Consider the following 19,783-nt stretch of genomic DNA (forward strand, 5'->3'; position numbering starts at 1 on the left):
ATATCTTCAAAGACCAAGGTTATTTAAAATTTCTTTAGTGTCATGCACAGAATTTTATATAGCATTTTAAAAACCTTAGGTGCCCAATTTTGGATGATTCTATATGGCAGTATTAAATAATTATTTCCATCCCTGGTTTAAATTAAGTTTATTAGTCATTCCATATTATTATTGTGAAAAAGTAATTTCTTATTCTTAGATATTAGAATTTTTAAAAAGTTATTTTTAGTACTTATTTATTTTTGAGAGAGACAGACATACAGACAGACAGATGGAGTGCGAGCAGGGAAGGGGCCGAGAGAGAGAGGGAGACACAGAATCCGAAGCAGGCTCCAAGCTATCAGGGCTCAAGCTTACGGACTGCGTGATCATGACCTGAGCCAAAGTTGGGTGTTCAACCGACTGAGCCACCCAGGTGCCCCTTAGATACTAGAATTTATATATTAGAGAAGGAGAAAGATAATGTCTAGCCCGAACTCTGCACCTCACTTTCTTAATCCATAAAAATTGAGAGTTTGAGTAGGCAGTTTGTAATGCTCTGGCAAGTTGTATGATGCGGTTAATATAAAACTTTTATCACTTTTTAGGGTTTTTTGGGGGTGGTGTTTTCAATACAGATTAGTTGATAATTATGAAAGAATAATTTAAAACTTAGGTTAATCAGAAAATTTCTGTGAGACATTGTCATCTTTGAACATAATAATGTAAGTATAAAATAATTATGGGGATGTAAAATTAAGAAGGCTTAGCCATGAATATGAAGAATATGAGTATGAAGAATAATCAAAAAAGAATAAACCATTGAATGTATTAAATTAAAACATACCTAGAGCAATAAAGTTGATGTGTAAATATACATGTATATTTATAATGTGTAAATATAAATATGGGAAATAATACTTGTACACATCTGTGTATGTGTATGTATAGAGAGAATAGGATATTCTGTGTTAATGAATTTTCAGATAGATGAATGTTATCTCTCAAATTTTAAAAACAATTTAAAAAATAACAATTTTTAGTTTAAAGCTTAGTAGTACTTTTGCTTTATTAGAGTAGTTTCTCTCTTCTTTTGGAGTTTGCTTTTTTCTTCAGTATACCTTTCTTTCAAAGTCAGTTTGATTCATTGTGTTTTTGAGAAATCATATAACCAAGGTTGTGAGACTTCTATGGGTTGAAAATCACTAAATGTTGAATGGTAGCTTGAGGGTGTGCCTTAAAAATACAAACCATAAACTCAAATGAGTTTGGACTCTATTCTTATATATTTTTCCCCCTATTTGTATATTATTTTCTTGACTATATACTGGATGACTTTCTGAATAGTTCCAGTGCTGTTAGGTTTGTAAAATGCATTAGCTAATGCTTTTATTTATTTATTTTTTTAATGTTAATTTTTGAGACAGAAGGAGAGCGTGTGCGAATGCAAGTCCACGTGTGAGTGCATGTGTGAGCAGGGAGGGGCATAGAGAGAGGGAGACAGAGAATTCTAAACAGGCTCCATGCTGTTAGCACACATGGAGCCCATGAACCGTGAGATCATGACCTGGACTGAAGTGAGACACTCAACCAGCTAAGCCACCCAGGTTCCCCTAATACTTTTAATAAATATTACTATGAAGACAAAAGGAGTAAAGTATAGAATAATACTTGTGAACCCACCACTCAGTTTAAGAAATAAAATACAGTTTTATTATTTACCAATACTGTTGAATATTTGAGTGCTTGTGATATTCTGATATAGGCATTGTGTATATAGCAGTCAACAAAACAAACAAAAATTCTTGTCCTCATTGAGTTTACATTTTAGGAAGGAATTTGACACTGCCTGATAATTGTCATTGTTCCTATTTTTAGCATTTCTCCCAGCCTTTTTAGAGTACTGATTTGAATCTTATGTGGTCATGAATATTAGAACAGTTATTAGAAATTTATTATTTAAAATTTAAAGTTACTGCAAATAAAGAATATATAGGCACCATTTGGTAACATAAAAAGTATTCTATCAGTACATTTGGCTTGGTGGAGTTTATTTTGTACATACTAAGACATTCAATCTCTAATATTTGGTTTCACTGCCTAGTCAACACTATCCTATTGTTGGTGACCCTAGTTTCATTAGGTCTACCAGAGGGAAGCGTTCTGGGTCACCTCAAATAACATTCTTGTGTGTCTGTGTGATACACAATTGAAGATAAGTATAGCTTATCCTGTCAGGCATTTGAAAAGAAGTTGACTCTTTTCGTTTAAATTCAAAACTAAAACTTTTTCCCCCAAAAGTGGCACCTTAGATCCAATAACTAAGAGTTACAGATTCACTCTTTCTTAGAGTGGGCTTGAAAACTTTGGGTTTTTTTTTTAAAGTAGGCTCTCTCCTCAATGTGGGGCTTGAACTCACAATCCCTGAGGTCAGGAGTTGCATGCCTAACCAACTGAGGTAGCCAGGTGCCCCCAGGTTTGAAAACTTTTAAAAAATTGTGGTATACTGTAGAGAAAACTAGAAGTGGCACCTTAGAATTTATAGACTGGGAAGTTAAAGCAACAACAAAAATGGTGTACTATAAATAAAAGCACAAACTAGAGCTTACGAAGGAAACCAGCATAAATAAAAATGAAGAGAACTAGAGCTTATGAAAGAAACCAGCAAAAATAGAAATGAATAAACATCAGAGTTAGCATTCGAATGTATAGTGTCCTTTGAACATGATTTTTATTTGGTATTGTTTCAGGTATCGTCAGATCCTAGAAAAAGCCATTCAGTTATCTGGGGCAGAACAACTAGAAGCTTTGAAAGCTTTTGTGGAAGCAAGTAAGTAGAGTGAAAATTCCGTGTCTGCCTTGTATTATTGAGTTAGGACTTCAAACTTTGCTCAAACTTGTTTTATATCAAATTATCAATATTATTTGCATTGAGATTAAATTAAATATGCATTGAAATTGATTTTAGAATTTAAACTATTTACAACTTGATTACTTTTCAATAAGTTGTCTTCAGAGTTACATTACCAATTAAAGTTTTGTGTAGTTATTCATACAGTAACTGATGGAAGACAGTATAGCATAATGATAAAGAGAATAGTCTGAATTCAACCTGGTCTGCTGTGCTATTGAGTAAGTTAGTTCCTTTGTGACTCCTTTTCCTTGTCTATAAAATGGGGATTTGATAGCTACCCTGTAGAAATGTTGACAGGTTAAATGAGTTAATATACATAGTAAAGTGCTTGGAATAGTACCTCACATTTAATAAGTGCCATGTAAGTGTTAACTGTTATTACATGTAGAAACATTCCTTTTGAATGGGAACTAGAAATTTCCACTCTTCATATCTTCAAATCTTCCATTCTGACATATCCAGTTATCTTGAAAATGACTCCAAATTCAGGCTGGAATTTATCAGTTAACAACATTAATGATACTTGAGAGTGCTTTACATGGTACAGTGTGCAAGTGGTTAATGACACTTTTATTGAAACTGTTTTCTCAGTTTCATCCAGTATTATCCAATAATGAATTCTAATTAATACATCATAAACTGATGACAACCTTTGTGACAGGTTACTGTAAGTTACTGCCTCAAAAACGTGGCCTGCAGTATGTGATGAACTGATAGTGGCTTCAGAAAAGCTGTTAGGAGTGGGTTTAGTGAGAACATTGCAATATAGTAGCAAAAGAATAATGATTTTTTGTAAACTGTGCTCTTTATATAAACTTTGAATCCAGTGAACCACCAGGAAAAGCAGTCTACTATTAAAATCCTTTACATCAACTGAACAGTTTCTTCCCCCAGTAACTGCTGATTTAAGACTTAATTTATCTGAGCAGTAGTCACATCTTTTAAAATATAATAATGATAATAATCATGAACATTTGTTACATGCTTTGTGCCACATGTTGTTTATAGTGCTCTATATATATTGCATTTGAGCTTCACATCCTTATCCACACTTTACAGATGAGAAAACAGAAGCACGGAGAAGTTAAGTTTCTTATGTGAGGGCATCTGATCATGAGTGGTGGAAGCAATGTGGCTTCAAAGCCTCATCTTTAGTCACGTATAGTAATAAGATCTCATACGTGTTTATAAATAATGTCATTAATATATCTGTACATCTAGTGCTGACCTCGGTTATATGGTTTTTTTTTGTTTTAAAGTACAAGTGGCAGTAACTGTCACTGCTTGCTTTATTTAAATTTCATGAAAACTATTTCACTGTTTCTTCTTTAACTCCTTTTTATAACTAGGTAAGATGAAAATATAGGTGTTTCTGTACCTTCCCTTTGTAGAAAAATAAAGGAAGAGAAAGGAAAATATACAATTCTTAAATGTAAAACAACTTTTCCCTAGCCACTTCTGTTTCTTAGAAAAATTATGGGATTTTACTGTTTTGGTATAGTCATTATAATCAAATTTGGTATAATCAAATACTTCTGCATAAGGAAAACTAATTCTGTGATATCAGATGATATGGGTGTAGAAATCTCTGAATAATGCATTTATTCTCTTTTTAATAATAGTTTTAGGTAAAAATTGATTGCTTAATGAAAATTTGTAAATTACTAATGTTTTCTTATCTCTTATTTTTTTGTGACAAGTGGTGAATGAGAATGTCAGTCTCGTGATCTCTCGACAATTGCTGACTGATTTCTGTACACATCTCCCTAACCTGCCTGATAGCACAGCCAAAGAAATCTATCATTTCACCTTGGAAAAGATCCAGCCTAGAGTCATTTCCTTTGAGGAGCAGGTAAAAATCTGTAACAGCGAGTTTTGAACATGGGACAGCAGTAATTATTTTGAGAGATACTATTATCTTTTTAAAGGAGGTGATCATCCATTTTTATTTTTGACACAACAGTGTGCCAAACAGCATGCCACAATGTAAAAACTACAGGATATTGTAACTCCAGCTGACATTTGCACAGATATTATCATTTGATTCATGAACCAAATAATATTACTCTTTAGATAGTTTTTAAGAATCGGTAAATTGCAGACTCTGAGTGGCAGAGCCAGGATTCATATCCAGGCCTTTGGATCTTTGGAACTTTAGGCTTAGTCACTAAGTGCCTTCCAAGTTTAGAAATGAGCATGTTAATTCCACAGTGAGGAGAGTAGCTTGCACAGTGTGCACGGTTCTTTGTTTTTAAAGAGGAGGGATAGGGCGATAGGGTAGTCTAGTGGCCAGGCTGAGTCTGAATGTCTTAACTATATTCTTTGGTGAATACGGTCTCAGGGGTCAATGACCTTAAACAGGTTGTTTAAACTGGGACCACAGTTCAGAGAAGATAAGTTATTCTATCCTCATTTCTGTTGAAATGAAAACAGATTATAAAAGTAAAAGCTAATAAAAGTTAAAAAAAAAAAGAATCAGTAAAATTGTTGATAAGGCTGAAAACTTAGGAAAACACCAGCGTTATATGTGCAGTTAACATAAAAACAAAACTTAATATTTAAATTAAATTATTGCCATAATCCACATTGCAGAAATGAGTTAATTTCAGTTCAGTATTTGGATACTCTGTGAATGCAGAATTCATTAAAAATTTTTGGGTGGTCTAGATAAACTTGTGCTGAATGAAAACATTGTCACAATAGATAAACTTACCATCCATTTATTTTAATTAGTTACTAATGTCAGTTGAAGTAATTTAAAATGTCTACCTACTATTCCAGGTTGCTTCCATAAGACAGCATCTTGCATCCATATATGAAAAAGAAGAAGATTGGAGAAATGCAGCCCAAGTGTTGGTGGGAATTCCTTTGGAAACAGGACAAAAGTATAGTAAATAGTGGATATTGGATGGAGAGATATATAGGATATGTATCATTGTTCATTTATGGGTTTTTTTTTTTACATTCTAGTGCCAAGAAACATAAACAAATTAATAAGTAAATAAATTCTGTAGTATGTTAGATAAGGTGTTAATGCCATCAAGAAAAGTAAAGGGAAAGTAGGGAACAGGTTGTATCATTAAATAGGATGATTGGAATGTAGGGTGGTCCAGATATACCTTCTCAGACATTTAAAGGAAGTAGTTATGAGCTTAGGGAAGATTGTCAGTAGATCTTCTTAGAGAGGATGGCTAGTGTAAAGGCCCTAAGATGGGAGCATACCTGAAATGTTTTCAGAAGATCAAGGAAACCAGTGTGGGTGGAGTGGAGTAGCCAAGAGAAGGTGGGGGGCTGAGATTAGAGAGTACTGGGGACCAGATTATGTAGGTTCTTGTATGAAAGAGTGACATGATCTGACTTCTACTTTTAAAAATCATTCTGGGGCACCTGGGTGGCTCAGTTGTTTGGTTAAGCATCTGACTCATGATCTTAGCTCAGTCTTAATCTCAGGGTTCAAGCCCTGCATTGAACTCTGTGCTGGGCATGAAGCCTACTTAAAAAAAAAAATCTGAGTACTTGGTTGAGAATAGCTGTACACAAGTGATGATAGAGGTAACGACATGAGTTAAGAGGCTTATGTACTACTGCAGATAAGATGGAGACTGTGAGAAATGTTGGATCTTGGATATGTTTTTAAGGTAGAGCTAAGGATTTTCTGGTAGCTTAGATATTGAGTATGAGAAAAAGAGCCAAGATAAATCCTGGTTTTGGTCTGAACAACTAGAAAGATGGAGTTGCTGTGTCCTGTGTAATAAAGAATAGGTTTTGAGGGAAGAGCAGATATTCCATTTTGGACATGTGATAACTAGGTGGAAATATCTAGTAGGGAGTTGAATATGTTAGAAGAGGGATATGGGCTAGAGATATATATATTTGGGAGTCACTGATATATAGATGGAATTTAAAGGCATTAGATTGGCTGAGATCCCCAAGGGAGGGAATATAGATAGAGGAAAGGAGTGAGTATTGAGGCCTGGAACACTCCAACATTAAGAGGTGAGGGGCAAGAGGAAGATAGATGAAATGAAGATTGCGATAGAATGTGGAATGTGGTAGCCTAAGAGCCAAATAAGGAGAATGTATCAAGAAGGAGCAGGTGATCTGCTGTGGTGTTGATAGGCCAGTTAGGCTGAGGAGTGAGGGTTTACCATTGGAGTTAGTAAAGCGGAGGTCACAGGGGCCCTTGACAAGAGCTGTTTTGGTGAAATGGTAAGAGTGGAAAAGCCTGATTGGAATGGCTTAAGAGAGAATGGGAAGAGAAGAATTGGAAATGGTATGTATGGCCAGCTCTTTGCAGGAGTTTTCACAAAAAGAAACAGAAATATGGTAGAAACAACAGAGGTTAGGTTAAGAGATTTTTTTTTCCTTAATGATTTTTCATTTTATTTTTTTAGAAAGCAAAAATTTGATACAGAAGAGTCGAGAAGAGGATTCTTGCAGAAATGGACAGAAGGGGAAGGAATCCAGTGGAAGGCTAATCTTTAGATCGGGGCATAGATAGTTCATCTACGGCTCAGTTTCTCAGCCCTGGCACCGTTGGCATTTTAGATGGACTAATTCTTTGACATGGGGGTTGTCCTGTGTATTGCAAGATGCTTAACAGCATCCCAGGCCTCTACTTACTGGATGCCAATAGCATCACCGCCCCTAGTGTGACAGTCAAAAATGTCTGTAGACATTGAGACATGTCCCCTGATGGGCAGAACAGTGCCCAGTGATCTACAGTAACAGCCAGGGATACAGAGTGTGTGGTGTTGATATTAGCAATGTAGTGGTGGCATTTGTGCAAGTACTCTTTGATTGCTCCAGTGTTCTTAGTGAAGTCAGAATCTGTCATCAGTGGGAAGTGTAGATGGGGTTGGGAGCGTTGAAGTTGAGGGAGGACAGGAATATGAGAAAAAATTTTCTAGGGGAGTAAGACAGTGAATGGACGAGGAATATTAATATACTTGGCAGCATAAAGGGCTCTTCTGAAGGTTGTAGTGATTGAACTGAGATCATTCAGATTGGTTAGGTGTTTTTCTTCATCAGAGTTCAGCTAGTTGGATGCAGGAAAGGAGTAGGCAACTTAGGGTTAACCAGAGTTATGATTTTGCCCAACAAGTGTGACAGCAAAAGTAAGACAAAGGAGATGAGTGCGTATTCAAATCTATAATTACAACGGATTGACCATAGGGTTTAAGCGAGGCTAGGTGTTGAGTGAGGCCTTCAAGGGGGAAAAGACAGTTACAGTGAAATAAAGATCAGTGGTTCTGACATCACAGTGAGTTCAGTGGGTTGTCAGGGTTTGAGATGCTAGAGGAAATGGAGAAACAATTAGAAAAAAATTAAGATGACAGTTTGTAATTTTTATTTAATTAATCTTACCTTTTGATAAGTATTTTTTAAAACATCCATAGTGCTTTATGAAGCATTCCTCCGAAGTATATTTGTACAAGGAGGAGGACAGATGTGAGATTCTTGGTTATATTTTTTAAACACACTTCCCCTTTCTGTACCAACTGTGAATGACTTAAAAATATTTCAGCTGCTTCTCTACTTTTTTACCAGGTAAACGAGGGATCCTTTTTTGGTCTTCATTAATATTTATGATGCGTGATAAGGCAGACACTACTTCAAGGATCTTGCCTTTTGTGCATTACTTATGAAATTATTAGGCAGTGATGCTCCTTGAAAAAGCAGCCAGTTTATGAAAATGATTTTGTTATATTGAATTTTGCTTTCCAAAGCTTCTTGTTAATTTGGGGTGTTTTCTTTGACAGTTTGAAAAGGCTGGGCTTTCTTATTTGCTTTGGTCTTATTCTGTCTGGAGCATTTTCTTCCTAGTACAGGGCAATTGATTTGTTTTCACTGATAGTTGAAATAAATATAAAATTAGATTCTGTCCTTTGCAGTGATGGCATATACATTTTGGTACTCATATAGCATTATCTTTGTGAGGATATCAGAGAACTGAACATTTAGCCTTTTGTTTTTTAGTTTAGTAGTTTTCTAAACAGATGAACCTAAAAGTGATTAAAAGTAAAATCTCAATAAACAATTGGGAATTTTTTTTTTAAACTTTTCTAAACAGATGAACCTAAAAGTGATTAAAAGTAAAATCTCAATAAACAATTGGGAATTTGTTTTTTTAAAAGATAATTCATTCTGATTAAAGTAATACATTTAATAGATACAGTTGGCATAAAATTGGAAAATTCAAAAAAGTATAGTGCTATTTATAGCAGTTTGTGTAAATTTGAGTTGTGAAAGTAAACAGTGTAGTACAAAATGTTAGTAATATATGACTTGTGGAAAAAATTTGAATTAGTATAAAAAATTTTAAAAAGTGAAGAATTAATTTCAGAGCTGTGGCCATGTAAATTGTAAACTCAGTTCTTACCACATGGTGGCATCACTTTTGTTGGCAATAAAAAAGGTTAATTTTTCTCTAAGCATTAATCGTGAATTATGTGAGTTTTCAATTAGGTGAGGTGTTCAGTTGTGCATTTCTTGCATAAAATGTGACCACGGGGATAAAGAAGAAAATGAAAACCACCTGTAATCTCAGTGCCTAGAGATAATTGCTCTTACCATCTTCAGACATAAGTATAGAAATACTTTTCACTTAGCAAAAACACATGATGACTCTTTTCACATAGTAGTGATTATAATTATATATTATTGTACCATCTTTATGCACCACAATTTAATTGATTATTAAAAATATCATTATAGGTGATTTCCAATTTCTGTTACAGATATTTATGAATAGTTTTACAGATTAGTATTCCTTGTACATATGTGTGCATATTCTGGCTATTTTCTTGCAATTTATTTTCTAGAGATAAAATATAGTAGCTAATGAATATATGCATTTTAAAACATTCAAAGAGTGGTTGGAGAATATATTGCCACATTGTTTTCCAGGATGGTGGTACTCATTTATAGCCCCAGCATCAGTTTATGGTATACCCCTAAACTGGGCATTTTTTCTTTTAAGTTCTTTGACTTTGAGATTATTTGAAGATTAAAGGAAACTAAAATACAATGGAGCAATCATGATAAAAATAATACAAATTCAGTAAAATTTATTTTGGAAATATGTTTTAGATTTTTCTCTAATGTAAAAATTCGATTTGCTTATGTTAACAGCGTATACCTAAGGGAAAAATATATTTCCCACCACTCCTAAAAATTTTCTCGACAAAATATGTAGTCATTTTGTTTTTCTGTTGTATTCTAGGCAGTACAATGTAGATTATAAGCTGGAGACCTACCTGAAGATTGCTAGGCTATATCTAGAGGATGACGACCCAGTCCAGGCAGAGGCTTACATAAACCGAGCATCATTGCTTCAGAATGAATCTACCAATGAACAGTTACAGATACATTATAAGGTAACAGATGAGCTGATTTGGAATTAATTTTGTATTGGAGAATTCTACTATACTGAGATACTCCAGAATATCTGCTCAATGGTGTTATATATTAGAAATTCTCTCTCTTTTATTTTTGCTTTGATCTTTAATTTTTCCCCCTAATTGAAACATTTTTTCCCCTCTGTAGGTATGCTATGCACGTGTTCTTGATTATAGAAGAAAATTCATTGAAGCTGCACAAAGGTACAATGAGCTCTCCTACAAGACGATAGTGCACGAAAGTGAAAGACTAGAGGCCTTAAAACATGCTTTGCACTGTACCATCTTAGCATCAGCAGGTAAACATGTAATTTGCGCTTTCATGAATAGTCAGTTATCTTTGCTTAATAATTCCAGGTTTGTTACTATTGGAGCATGTAATAAGGAACTATTTATTCTTTAAGGGGAAGTCTTATTACTGCAATTACAGTAAATTTAAACATTTTAAACAGTTAAAAACAGCAATAAAATAGATTGTTAACTTCAAAAAATTTTAAATATGCATGTATCAGTCTATTACCTACATGTGTTAGAAGTAATTAAGAGAGATAATATGAAGTTTAGTTCGCCTAATGTATCACTTAAAAATGAATAACAAAGGGGTGCCTGGGTGGCTCCGTCGGTTAAGCGTCTGACTTTCTGACTTCAGTTCAGGTTATGATCTCACAGTTCGTGGATTCGAGCCCCGCATTGGGCTCCGTGCTGACAGCTAGCTCAGAGCCTGGAGCCTGCTTTAGATTCTGTATCTCCCCCTCTCTCTGACCCTCCCCTGCTAATGCGTGCGCTCGCTCTCTCTTTCTCTCTCTCTCTCTCTCTCTCAGAAATAAATAAATAAAATAAAACATTTTAAAAAAATGAATAACAAATTTATATGAGAATTATATAAAGGGAAGTTAAAATTAAAGTCTAGAGATTGATGATTATTAACGTACTGCTTTTGAGATCTGTTTTAACCTTCAAGCCTTAGTTTTAGATCTCACATTTATCCTTTTGTTTGGTAAATGTGAAAAATATCCTTTGTTCTTTTTAACTAAATTATAGCATGTAAATCACTCAATTATAAAGCGGAAAGGACACTGAGAAGAAATGCTGGTAATTCTGAACTGTGGCTTTTCTAAATCACTTTTAGAATGTTTATTCTTGATCAGTGTTTGGTTGAGAGCCTAATGACATGTTCACACTACACATTTTCATTCTCTATGATGCAGCGATTTATTTATTACATTTTTGTTACTGAAAGGGCAGTACATAACGTGGTACTGCTTCTAGTTCTAACAAACTTTTACCGGTTACTTGTATTTCCTTCAATGTGAAAGTGTCTGTGTCCCCTGTTTTTATAAACGGTAGTATGATATACACACGTTCGCCACTTGTTTTTTTCCTGTACCTATATATCACTGATCTTTACATGTCAATACATATTGCTCATTCTTTTTGATATTCTGATGTTTGACTTTATCATTATTTAGTCAGTTACAAACAATGCTATAGTGATTATGCACACATATGAATATATGTATAGGTTAAATTCTTGAGTCCCAGGGTATATCCTTTAAACTTTGGCTATAAATTATACATTGCCCTTTATTTTTTTTTTTAAATGTTTTTTTATTTATTTCTAGGAGAGAGCGCGAGAGAGAGACAGCGTGAGCAGGGGAGGGTCAGAGAGAGAGGGAGTTACAGACTCTGAAACAGGCTCCAGGCTCTGAGCTGGCAGTCAGCACAGAGCCCGACGCGGGGCTCGAACCCACGAACCGCGAGATCATGACCTAAGCAGAAGTCGGACGTTTAACCGACTAAGCCACCCAGGCGCCCCTATACATTGCCCTTTAGTGTTATGTTCCAGGCAGCAATGTCCATGCAGACCTGATTTCTCACACCTGCTTGACCAAATGTTTTTATCTTTGCTAATCTAGTGGATGAAAAGGTGGTATTTCACTCCAGTTTTAATTTGCATTTCATTTACTGGGAATCCTCTTGAGCATCTTTTCATATGTTAAGAAAGGTCATTATTGAGAAACTTGTATTTTTTTGTGTGTGAATTATCTGTTTTTATTAGCCAGGCTTTGAGTTTTTATCTTGGTGACTTATGAAAGCGCCTCGTGTATATAAGAAATTTAACAATTTTTTTTCCCAATTTGTTGTCTCATTTTTAGTTTTGTCTATGAAATTTTTGCCATTCAGAAACTATTTTTATACAGTTAAATATATTAATCTCTCTTTTTTTTAATGTATTCTGGGTTTTGTTTACTTGCTTAGAAAGGTCTTTCCTACTCTGAAATTAGGTATTTTAAATTCCTACATGTTTTCTTTCAGTACCTTAGGTTCCCAAATCCTCTGGTGTCAGGACCCCTTTACACTGAAAAATTGAGAACCCCAAAGAGCCTTTGCTTATGTAGGTTATATCTATTGATACTATATTAGGAATTGAGATGAAATATTTTAAAAATACCAATTCATTTAAAAGTAGCAATCATAAGTCCATTACATACAAATAAAAAGTGACATTTTTATAAAGTAACTATATTTTCCAAAGTAAGAAAAGTTAAGATAATGGAATTGTTTTTACATCTTTTCAAATCATGTCAATGTCTATCTTAACAGACAAAAATTGAAATTTTTTTTAAAATGAATTTTTCTTTAAATTTTTAAAAAAATTTTAATGTTTTTTTTTTAAACTTATTTCTGTGAGAGAGAGAGAGACGCACACAGCATGAGCAGGGGATGGTCAGAGAGAGAGGGAGATACAGAATCTGAAGCAGGCTCCAGGCTCTGAGCTAGCTGTCAGCACAGATCCCGATGCGGGGCTCAAACCCATGAACCATGAGATTATGAACCTGAGCCAAAGCCGGACGCTCAACCGACTGAGCCACCCAGGTGCCCCTAAACTGAATTCTTAAAAGTACTTCTGCAATCCGTCTGCTCTGATACGTTGTTTTAAAGGAAGTGTATGAAGAAAAGCCAGCTCACAGTGTGTCATTGGAAAAAGGAGGCTTATTAAGGGCTTTTTCAGATAATTGTGATATTCTCTGATGCTACACTTACCTTGACAAGTGGAATAGTTTCTTATCGGTTAGTTGTGTGGCATCTGAAACCATATCAGTGAGCTTTTTGCATTTTGTTAATGTTAAAATCTTGGTCTGTCTTGCACTTGAATGGATCCTTTACTCCATTTTGTATCATTATATTTGGTTGTTTGGAAAATTTTGGTTCACTGAGTTATGCAGAACTTCCAAATATTGACATACTTTATTATCCAACATATAAAAATTACATCTGAATATTTCATGCCAGATCTTATCAGAAAAACTTAACTATTGGAGAGCTGTCAAGCTCATGGTGGCAGATAGAAGTTCTCTAAAATTCTGTTTCTATTCTTAAACATTCCAGTTTTATCAGGGACAACAAATACTGTTGGTTGGACTTGATAGGCTTGCTCTGTTCATTTTTTAAGAAGTATCTACCGAATATTCAAGTCTGAAAACCCATCATTTTGTCTGTCAGTCATTGTCTTACGTAAATGGTGTTCAGCTTGCAGTGTTCCCTTGGGACAACCATTGTTCTTGGGTTTGCAGCAGAAGTGCTTCATGTGCATTTCCCATTTTGTCACACAAAATATTAAAAAGATGTGCTCTCAAGCATGAAAACTTATTAAAAGTAATTCCTCTCGGCTGCAAACTGCCTTGTTTTGACTGTTGAATGTGTGGTACAATACAGTTTGTTGCCAGTGCCACAGCCTTGATTTGTGCAGTGGTGCCTGCTGTTTCAGCCACCATTGCTTTTGCTCCAGCAATGCAAGTGCCAACACGTTGAAAAACGTAAAGGATGTTTTTATATTATAAAGTAGTATTGGTTCACTGACTGATCCCTTGAAGGGTCTTGGAGACCCTCTTTGAGAATTGCTGCTTTAGGCTTTCATACTTTACTTTGATGCTTCTTTCTAGTTACTGTCTCCAACACTCCCCGTCCCCACCCCAGATTAATCACTAGTTTAGATTAGTTTTGCCTATTTCTTACTCCAAGTTACCTGCAAATCCTAATCCATTTGGATTTATTTTGGTAAGGGATAAGATAGGAAATTAACCTTTATTTTCTAAATGGCTGTTTGACCTAGTATCCTTTATTAAATAATCTTTTTTCACATTATAGATTTCTAGACTTAGTATTCTGTTCCATTAATTAGCCTATTTATGGATATACTAGTACTGTGCTATTGGCATTATCATTGTTTCATAATATGTTTTATTGTCTAGCAGGGCTACTCCCCCTTTTATTACTATTTTCCCTAAATTTTCTTACTTTCTGTCACGCTTTCTTTTTTATTGTAGATCATCTTGACACTCCCTCCTTATGTATCATCGTGAACAATGAATTTACAGTATATATTAAATAAAGTGCCTTTAACACAGAAACACACATAAAGCAAGGTTACATATTGATCCGTTGACAAAAACACATGTGTCCAGAGGCTCATAAGAGCCTAATCCTCTATTGGCCCCAGGAGCAGGAATTGGCAGCGACTTTGTAGAACAGTAACTGCCACAAATCATAAGAATTGGCTGTATATTTTAGTCAGCAAGAATGGAGTCATAACATAGTTTTTTACTGGAGAAATAGATTGTGAGAATATTTGATGCTCATTTGTTTCCCTTAGGACAACAGCGTTCTCGGATGCTAGCTACTCTTTTTAAGGATGAAAGATGCCAGCAACTTGCTGCTTATGGGATCCTAGAGAAAATGTACCTCGACAGGATCATCAGAGGAAATCAGCTTCAAGAATTTGCTGCCATGCTGATGCCTCACCAAAAAGCAACTACAGCTGATGGTAATGATCATGTCTTATAAATATGTGGGAGTAAATTTTTAGGTATGCTCTAGTGGAAAGTGTGTTAAATTTGAAGCATCTTGATATCTTTCTGTAATATTTTTATACAACATTTGGTGACCACTGTTGACTAAAGAGGAATATTATATACAGATATGGGTTTGAATTATAAAAGTAGCCCTATTGGAAAACATATTGTAGAATAATGCATTTTTGGAAACTGAAGGGGCGGAATTAATAGGCCTGGTTTTTCAAAAACTCAAACCCTTCGATAAGTACCTTAATTAATCTTCAGCATCAGTTGTAACAAGTATAATCATCCAGTCCTATTTTAGATAGAGCAAAATTTGGCACAGTAGCTTGCCTAAGGTTAATCAGGGTGAACGTTTTGGCTGTAAGAATAGAACTTGGTGTTGTATTTCCTACTTCAAGGATGTATTTGCTTAAGTAAGGCTACCCTTTCCAGAAAAGAAGTTTTCAATAAGTTGTTGGTTTATAACATCAGTTACTTTCTATAGATTCATCTATAGAGATTTTAAAGTTTAGAACAGTAACATACATAATAATAAAAATGTACGCAAAGACCATCAGAAACATGAAAAAGGTCAAGGTAAACATACAAATCTGTTAGACTTACTTCCTTGGATTCAGTGTCATCCTGTATCACGGAGAATAATCTGTAAAGAGTCATTTATGCAGGGGTTTGCTGAAAGGTATACGCTTCACTCAGTCTTACTGGCCAGAGTTAAACCAGATTGCTGATGCAATTATAGTGACCTCCCATTGAATTTCCTTCATTTAATTTGTACTTTAAGAAGCAAACTAGTCGAGGGGTGCCTGGGTGGCTCAGTCGGTTAAGCGTCCAACTCTTAGTTTTGGCTCAGGTCATGATCTCACAGTTTGTGAGTTCAACTCCCATGTTGGCTTCTGTGCTGACAGCACGGAGCCTCCTTGGGATTCTGTCTCCTCTCTCTCTTTGCCCCTTCCCTGCTCACTCTATGTCTTTCTCTCTCTTAAAAATACATAAACATGGAAAAAATAAAAATAAAAAATCAAGAAGCAAACTAGTTGATTCCCATCTTTCTAAAAGATTTTTTTCTATAGGATATCTGTTATGCAGATCCTCAGGAAAAATTCCTTCACAGTCCAAGGGTTAGTTGTGATTCTCTTGAACAGTTGGTTTTTGTCTTATTAAGCACACTTAAGTTGATAAACGGATTGTTTTTCTTATCTTGGCTGCTAGAAAACTTATTAAATTTGTAGCCCACCTATAAATTGTGTGTGTGTATGTTGATTGTTGCTACTTTTAAATTCTCTTGTCCTCTCTATTCTTCTGAGCAGCTTTAAATTCTTTTTGCAGGACGATGTCTGACATACTAGTTAAAAGATAGATAAAAAGAAAAAGTTTCCAGAACTGAAATAGTCAAGCTTCATATTTAACTTTGAGCTTCTAACCATGAAAAAATAAATGTGAAAAGGATATAATCACATAATTCTTTCCTGAAGATACTCTCTGGGACCCCTGAGGATGCAAATGATTCTCAGATTTCTCATGTGGGACTGTATAGAGAGGACAGGTGTTCTGTCATCTTCTTCCATTTTAGACCTTATTGCTTTTCTTATTTATTTCTTTTGGACATTTTTGTTTAATTTTTTTTAAACATTTATTTATTTTTGAGAGAGAGAAGGTGGGGGAGACACAGAATCCAAAGCAGGCTTTAGGTTCTGAACTGTCAGCACAGAGCCCGTCGTGGGGCTCGAACTCCCAAACCATGGGATCATGACCTGAGCTGAATCAGACAGTTAACTGACTGAGCCACCCAGGCACCCATGGACATTTTTGTCTATTGGCATTACAACTGTACATTAGCAATCTTGAGACTCTTATTTATTTACAATTCATTGTTTTTTAGTATATTCCCGGAGTTGTATAACATTACTGCTGATCTACTTTCTGCTCAGTAGATTTGCCTGTGTTGGGCATTTTATATCATTGGAATCACACTGTATATAGCCTTTCGTGACTGACTTTTCACCTGGCAAAATGTTTATCCATGTTGTAGCATTTATCATGACTTTATTCCTTTTTATTGCCAAGTAGTATTCTGTTACATGGATATACCACATTTTATTTCTTCATTAGTTACTGGACATTTATATTATTTGTACTTTGGGGCTATTAATAATGGTACTACGAACATTCATGTACAAGTTTTTGTGTGGACACAGGTTTTTATTTATTCTAGGTGTACACCTACAAGTGGAATGACTGGGTCATATGATAACTCTGTGTTTAGTCTTTTGAAAAGTTGCCAGACTGTTTTCAAAAGTAGCTGTTCCTTTTTACATTCCTGCCAGCTGTGTGTGAGGGTTCTAATTTCTCCATACTTTCTCTCCCGTTAATTATCTTTTTAATATAGACATCCTAGTGTATATGAAGTGCTATCTTGTCATTTTGATTTCCATTTCCCTGAGGTTTAATGATGTTGAGTTTTTGTGTGTACTTATTGGTTATTTTTCTATCTTTAGAGAAAAGTATATTCAGATCCTTTTCAGTTTTTAAATTGGGTTATTTGTCCTTGTATTACTGAATTGTAGGAATTCTTTATATACCCTAGACCTGATCATTATCAGATGATTTGCTAGTATTTTCTTCCATTCCCTGTGTTGTTTCTTCACTTTGGTGGTACCCTTTGAAACATTAAAGTTTTCAATTTTGATAAAATCCCAGTGTATCTGGGTTTTTTTCTTATTGTTGCCTGTGCTTTCAATGTCCTATCTAAGAAACCATTGCCTAATCCAAGATTTGCTGTTTTCTTCTGTAAGTTTTATAGTTGTAGCTCTTACATGTAGATATTTGATCCAGTTTGAGTTCATTTTTTGTATGTGGTGTAAGATAGGGATCCAATGTTTATTCTTTGCAGGTGGATATCCAGTTGTCCCAGCACCATTTATTGAAAAGACTAGAAGTTCCCCATTGAATTATCTTGGCATCCTTGTTGACAATCAGTTGACCATAAATGCAAGAGTTTATTTTTGGAATCTCAATTCTATTCCTTTATTCTCTATGCCTATCCTTACGCCAGTACCACACTGTCTTGGTTGCTCTTTTTTTTTTTTTTTTTTTAATTCATTTATTTTGAGAGAGAGAAGGAGAGAGCATGAGTGGGGGAAGGGCAAAGAGAGAGGGAGAGAATCTCAAGCAGGCTCTGTACCATCAGCACAGAGCCTAACACAGGGCTCAAACCCACGAACCAGGAGATCATGACCTGAGCCAGAATCAAGAGTCAGATGCTCAGTCAGCTGAGCCACCCAGGGGCCCCTTGTTTGCTCTGTAGCAAGTTTTGAAACCAGGTCATGCGAATCCTCCACCTTTGGTTTTTTGTTTTTTGGGTTTCTTTCTTTCTTTTTCTTTTCTTTTTTTTTTTTAGATTGTTTTGTCTTCTCTGAATCCCAATAGAATGAATTCGAAAATCAGTTTGTCAGAGCACCTGGGTTGGCTCAGTCAGTTAATTGTCCAACTCTTGATCTCAGCTCAAGTCTTGATTTCAAGGTCGTGAGTTCAAGCCCTGTATTGGGCTCCATGCTGAGCATAGAGCCTACGTAAAAAAATTTGGTCGGGGGGTGGGGGGGGACACACCTGGTTGGCTTAGTCGGTTCTGAATCCAACTCTTGATTTTGGCTCAGGTCATGTGCTCACAAACTGTGATGACCTCACAAACTGATCTCACAAGCCTCATATCAACACCTGCTTGGGATTATCTCTCTCTTGTCCCTCCCCCCTCTCTCAAAATAAATAAACTTAAAATTTTTTTTAAATTAAAATTAGTTTGTCAGTTTCTGCAAGGAAGCCAGCTGGAATTTTGGTAAGGATTGCACTGAGTCCATAGATGATCTTAGGGACTATTGCCATCTTAACAATATTAAGTCTTCCTATTTTCTCATTTATTTAGGTCTTTATATTTGAAAGTTGCTGAGAGAGTAGATCTTAAAAGTTCTCACCACAAGAAAAAAATTGTTTAAATGAGGTGATGGATGTTAGCTAAATTTATTGTGGTAATCATTTCACGATGTATACATACATCAAATCATTATGTTGTACACCTTAAACTAATACAGTATTATGGGTCATATCTGATAAGGGGATAGTATCCAAAATATATAAAGAACTTACAAAATTCAATACCCAGAAAACAAATAATTCAGTAAAAAATGGACAGGAGACATGAAGAGACATTTTTCCAAAGAAGACATACAGATAACTAATAGGCACAGGAAAAGATGCTCAACATCACTCATCATTAGGGGAATACAAATCAAAATCACAATGAGATATCACCTCATACCTGACAGAATGTCTAAAATTAACAACACAAGAGCAACAGATGTTGATGAGGATGCAGAGAAAGGGGAACACTCCTGCACTGCTGATGAGAATGCAAACTGGTACAGCCACTCTGGAAAACAGTATGGAAGTTCCTCAGAAAGTTAAAAATAGCACTACCCTACGACCCAGCAATTGTACTACTAGATATTTACCCAAAGAATACAAAACTAATTCAAAGGAATATATACATACTGAGGTTTATAGCAGTGCTATCAACAATAGCCAAATTATGGAACAAGCCCAAATATCCATCGACTAATGAATGGATAAAGAAGATA

General features: G+C 35.2%; 1 protein-coding gene across 2 annotated transcripts in view; it reads left to right on the forward strand.

Moving 5' to 3' along the window:
- The window catches only part of COPS4 (COP9 signalosome subunit 4), a 40,564-nt gene that overhangs the window by 11,319 nt on the left and 9,462 nt on the right, over positions 1–19,783 (forward strand). For both annotated transcript variants that reach the window (XM_077774746.1, XM_077774745.1), the window contains exons 2-7: positions 2,730–2,809; positions 4,594–4,745; positions 5,675–5,778; positions 10,119–10,272; positions 10,442–10,592; positions 14,948–15,118. In XM_077774746.1, coding sequence (XP_077630872.1) covers positions 2,730–2,809; positions 4,594–4,745; positions 5,675–5,778; positions 10,119–10,272; positions 10,442–10,592; positions 14,948–15,118 — 812 coding nt within the window. The remainder of the gene's footprint in view (positions 1–2,729; positions 2,810–4,593; positions 4,746–5,674; positions 5,779–10,118; positions 10,273–10,441; positions 10,593–14,947; positions 15,119–19,783) is intronic.

Source organism: Crocuta crocuta, unplaced genomic scaffold (assembly GCF_008692635.1).
Source record: "Crocuta crocuta isolate KB4526 unplaced genomic scaffold, BGI_CrCroc_1.0 scaffold237, whole genome shotgun sequence".
Taxonomy (NCBI): Eukaryota; Metazoa; Chordata; class Mammalia; order Carnivora; family Hyaenidae; genus Crocuta; species Crocuta crocuta.